Source organism: Morone saxatilis, unplaced genomic scaffold (genome assembly GCF_004916995.1).
Source record: "Morone saxatilis isolate NCDOM2014 unplaced genomic scaffold, NCSU_SB_2.0 Contig23, whole genome shotgun sequence".
Classification (NCBI taxonomy): Eukaryota; Metazoa; Chordata; class Actinopteri; family Moronidae; genus Morone; species Morone saxatilis.
Genome location: NW_023339796.1, coordinates 7,807,349 through 7,812,518, shown reverse-complemented (window position 1 = coordinate 7,812,518; position 5,170 = coordinate 7,807,349). Strand labels below are relative to the sequence as shown.

Below are 5,170 nucleotides of genomic sequence, written 5' to 3'. Positions count from 1 at the left end.
TCTGCAAGTCCCTAAGTAATCAGCAAACATATGAAGTTATTAATTAATTGATATCTTGTTTTTAGGATGCTTTGAACATAATTATAAAGGATTTTTTTTTCAATAGGGCCCGCTTAATGAATTCAGACATGAGGCCTGCAGTGAACTGGAGGTGAGAATATGACATCCTGATATATGATTTCCTCCTGTGTGAGTAAGTAGCCTAATTTAGTTAAAAGTGAATAAGGTCCTAGTACATATAACTGCCTTTCTTAGACTTGGAGTCATGTTGAAAACAACTTCTAATGTTTACAGTTATTTTAAGTCTAAGGATGCACATTTGTCCTATCCTTCTACTCAGGTTTGTTGAGTTCTTTGGATTCTCATATGTAATACAAAAAGCGAAAGCAAATCAGCACAGGCTCATGTCTACGGTCTTCACTTACCGTATCCGAGTTGAGAGACCATGAAGCTTTGGTCCTCCACATTGCGGACGGTCACTAGGTCCCCTCCTTCTTTGCGGCACTCTCTCTGAGCATTAGACCATGTTTGAGTGGTACGATAAAGGTGGAAGCAGTGGCCATTATAGGGAATCCAAGGGCTTGAACAAAATCCTTCCTCAACTGACGATGACAACAACAAAAATATAGAGGATTGAATGACTGATATCCTACAGTAAATGTGTCACATAAAGAAACAATACAGTAGCCAAAGGAGGGAATAGAAGAAAGTGTAATATTTTCGTGTACTTTGTGGAGGAGTTGGTGGAGCCCCGCTTTTGTAGCAGATGTAGCCCAGTTTCTTGCCACAGGATGAACTTTGCCAAGTTTGCTCCCCAGCAGAGTCAAGAAATGCACAGTTGTGTCCCGGATTAGGAAGCGGATTTCCTAAAAGAAAATGATAATTTAACTTGAGATTTATTCTTTAATAGTGCAGATCCACATACGTATAATCCTTGCAAAGAGTTTCACTTCCAGTATAACATTTAAATGTTTCAATGATGTAAAATCACAAAATTGTTTACAGGATGCAGTTTCAAGTACAAATAAAATAGTTATGATATCATTGATTTGATTAATGTGACTTGGGGTCAACGTCAACAAGCTTTAAACACAACACTGACATGTTACACTATTAATTTGCTAATCCCAGAGCATTAGGCTCTGCTGTTCACCTAAAAATAGAAAATACATATTTTTGCTCTTAACTGGGTCGAAAAAGACTATTTTTTAGTGCTGTTACGACCCGGCTCGTTTTGGAGACCAGTAACATAGCAACACAAGCCAACTGCCATCTGGTTCCATTATATTGGAGCGAGGCAGACATAGTAATGAATATGTATGTAATAATGTATTTTTGATTTTGGGATGAACTGTTCCTTTAAGGAAACTTGAGCTGACAATTTTAAACCATTTTACTTGACTGAAGACTTACCTGTGTTCCATCTCAGATAACGGAAAGGCTTCGCATCAGACCACTGCCAGCCATGTTCTGGGTCCAGGACCAGCCCGATCCAGAGTTTTAGTTTCCCTGTTCCCAGTAGTGCTGTGTATTTATGTGTTTGTGTGGTTAAGAGGGACAAACAAGTAAAAGGACAGAGTAAAGAAAGTGTTCCTCTTTTGCACATTGTTCCTCTTTTTCATTGCTTAATAACAAGTCCGCAAAAAGACGGAAAATCAGTCGAACAAGCACAAAAAATCTACGAAATTTACAAATGCATCAAAACACAAGAAAAGGAATTAGCTGTGTAGTGAAAGCTTACAAGATTAATTATGTTTCTAATAATGTAATGTAATAAAGTTTGGTGGGACACTTGAGGCCCAAGGAGAAGTTGTCTGATCAATCATTAAGTCGACAGGAATGGGTCCAAAACGTAACTGGTAGTCATTTCATCTATGATTCCCCTCCAGCTACAACCCATGTCTCCATTATACAGTTAAGTAGCAATATGTCTGCTGTTTCAAATGCAAATGTAAGATTGAAGATGTGTTGAGAAAAAAAGAGAGATGATATTTGGGCCAGTGCAGCAGCATTCCTTGTGTCATACTCTTCATTAAGTATTTCATTTAAAAATAAGAATTTAAAGATTAAAGATTTATCAGAAAATTGTTGCTCAAATTCAGTCTTTTTATGTAATAATAATTACATAAAACCTTTTTAACCATGTGATATAAGCATTTTTATGTCTGTACAAACTAACCCACCTGTGTTAGGTCAGTATGTATCTGTTTCAGTACCAGCAAACATCCACCAGGTGGCACCTTACCTGAGATATAAGCCTGCTCATTGGGATCGATGATACTGACCAGGGAGGCAGCCTGCTGTTTGCAGCTGGCGTCAGCCTGAGACCAGGTCAGAACTGACTCTGTGTTGAGCTGGTAATACGCTCCAGTTATAAGGTTTCTTGGCCAGTGCTCTGTGGCTGTGCATCAATACAGAAACGGAAAAGAAATATTATAAATTCTTCGGTCATTCAAACATTATAATGTATTAATGTAGGCTAAACATTAGGTCTTATACTGCATGCTTTGTTTTGTTGAAGTAGCACTCTTAAATGTCACTGTACTCACAAGAAGTCGGGCAGTATCCCCACTGTTCATGCTCATATTTTGTTTCAACCGCACACCAAGGACGCCGTGTTGAGGAATCGTATGTAGTACAGTCTCCAAACCATCGATCTTTGTACATGAAGGGAAACATGCAGATCTTGCCAAATGCATTTCCTCCAATGGTATAAAGTTCTGAAGAGGAAAAAGAGGTTATCAAATTAAATCTTAAACTGAATTGTTGTAAATAATTATTCTGCAAATATGCATTGTTTTGCCATATTGTTTCAGAGCAGACCACAATCATTTGTTTCATTTTCTCTTCACTATTTATTTACTCCAGGCATGCACAACCAAAATCTAGCGAGGAGGAACTTGATGCATCATTCTACTTGATCATATACTTATGTGTTAGGTGAGTTAGTAAGTTAAATTACTCATGCATAGTGTTCTTCTGAGGCTTCCATTGGCTATTCACTTCGAAGCGAAGGTTTTCATACTGTACCTCTGTATGTTCTCGAGCAAGCACCACTGGATGTCCCTGTGATTGTGAGTTGGTTATTCGGCCCGTCAGTTTTGGAAAGAGCAATGGATTCATCAGGTTTTATTTCAATGAAGAGATTTTGGCTTTTGAGGGCAAGCAGTGTCTCATTTCTGCATTCCCACTTTTGGAGGTCACTGTTGTCGTCACAATCGTAGAGGCTTACTTCACTCCCCACACTTTTGCCCTGCGCTCCCAGGCACTTTTTGTTTGAGATAGCATAGAGACGATTACCGGTTGTCCAGCGCATGTCAAGGCAGCGGTTGGATTTTTTCAGCAAACAAAAACCAGTGGCTTTGTTAATGAGTGAGAACGGGGAATCTGCAGAAAGATGTAAAAACAAGTCAGTTTAAATGTTGCACAAAATTATATATTTTTGCACATGCCTAGGTTTTGTAAGACTTTCTGGAATGGAACATTTGAAACAACTGACCACATTAACTTTGTAAAAAAGAAACGTAAGTACCAAGGAGTAACTTACCAGGAAAAAAGGTCTTAGCTACAGAATATAAGAAAGCCTTAGTGCATACTGTACCATTTGCTGTTGAACATGCTGGGATGAAGAGCACCAAGGCTGCTAGAGTTATCCTTGAAATCAGCATTCTTCTGATAAGTCTCAGAGCAGCAGACATTGTCCATGCATTGCAAGCAGAGGACTTATGAGCATGAACATGAAAAGGAGGGAATCTTAATACCACTGACCAGTGACACTTTTTTTTTTCTTTTCATTGAGAAAGTGTCATGTTACAGATTGACACATTTCAACATTTTGCTACTGGTAAAAAAGGGGGTTGGGAGGGAAGTAGGGGCAACATACACAAAAACACCCACACACTTTCTTGCTCACACGGATGTCACTCTCCAGAAACGGCGAAAAGTGGCCCCATTCACTTCCTATCATGGAAAAAAAATGATGTGTAAGAGATTTATGCTAAACATGACTCATCAGAGTCAGTGTTCTAGTCTAGTATCCACACTTACAGACTTTGATGCAGATTTCTGTAAAGATTGACACAGGAAAGAGCTGACTTTTCCCTGCATTTTAATGTAAAAAAAATGGGGTCAACGTGGATATTCTGAAACAATAAGTAAGGGATAATGCCCAATGAGGTTCTTTGGCAAGTGACCATGGTTTTGCAATTAAAATTTTGAGTTTTTCTTACAAGCCATAGCTCTGTCTACCTGGTAACACCTGGAGAATCATTATCATCCCATAAGGTTCTAATGCAATGGAAACATTGTTCACTACTCCAGTAAATGGGATGAACCTTGGATAAGATTTGGCAACACAAGATACTTCTAGTTCCCTCCGCTCACAGAACCCTTGACAAACAATAAAAATATAATGTGACAGAATGTTTAACAACAAGACAAGCTAGCTTTCCAGCCATGTCATGACATGATTAGTCTATTGATTGTCCAGTTGATGAACAACAAACACTCCATCTTATTAACTAAAAACCTTTCAGTTGGCGGCCTGGTGGCTCAGTGGTTAGCACTGTTGCCTCAGTAAGAAGGTTCTGGGTTTAATGTGTGGGGTTTTCACGTTCTCATCAATCTGTATAATGGAAGATTTTTATGGTCATTGGCTTTTCAATTCTTTATTATATGACTTTAAGGAGTCAGAAAACAATGCATTGAAATGCATTGCTCAGGAAATGACCGTGCACCAGTATAGCAGCATTATGAGAGAATAACTGCCCATGACTATGTAAATGACTTGTTTGAAGCTAACACACAAGTTTCAGATATGTGAGAGACAAAAAGACAGCCTGCCACTTTGAATCCATATATTTAAATGAGTTCTAAGGAGGAATACTCAAACCAACTCTTTCTTGCTAAACACCCCTGCAACCATTTTTGCAACGCCCTATTGACCTTTTGCTAGTTATAATAAACACACAGTACATCCCTGCAAGTATAACAGCAACCATCCCAAAGACCATACCAACATTTGTGCAACAACTTTAAAAAGGGGAAACAAACGCCTAGCAAGTCATTTCTAACAAGCTAGTTAGGAGGGAGGCTAAAAAAACAATCCTACACTAGTGCTATGATAGCCGTAAGAAGGCACAAGATTATGTTTGAAAGGTTATTAGAGCAG

At 38.6% G+C, this 5,170-nt stretch overlaps 1 protein-coding gene across 1 annotated transcript in view; it reads right to left on the bottom strand.

Annotated features, from left to right (window-relative positions):
* The window catches only part of LOC118334732 (macrophage mannose receptor 1-like), a 15,124-nt gene extending 11,322 nt beyond the window's left edge, over positions 1 to 3,802 (bottom strand). The window contains exons 1-7 of the mRNA XM_035670785.1: positions 3,602 to 3,802; positions 3,031 to 3,387; positions 2,550 to 2,720; positions 2,246 to 2,401; positions 1,414 to 1,524; positions 729 to 866; positions 426 to 602 (exon numbers count right to left, since the gene is read on the bottom strand). Coding sequence (XP_035526678.1) covers positions 426 to 602; positions 729 to 866; positions 1,414 to 1,524; positions 2,246 to 2,401; positions 2,550 to 2,720; positions 3,031 to 3,387; positions 3,602 to 3,698 — 1,207 coding nt within the window. The 5' untranslated portion in view covers positions 3,699 to 3,802. The remainder of the gene's footprint in view (positions 1 to 425; positions 603 to 728; positions 867 to 1,413; positions 1,525 to 2,245; positions 2,402 to 2,549; positions 2,721 to 3,030; positions 3,388 to 3,601) is intronic.
* Between the last annotated feature and the right edge of the window lie 1,368 nt (positions 3,803 to 5,170).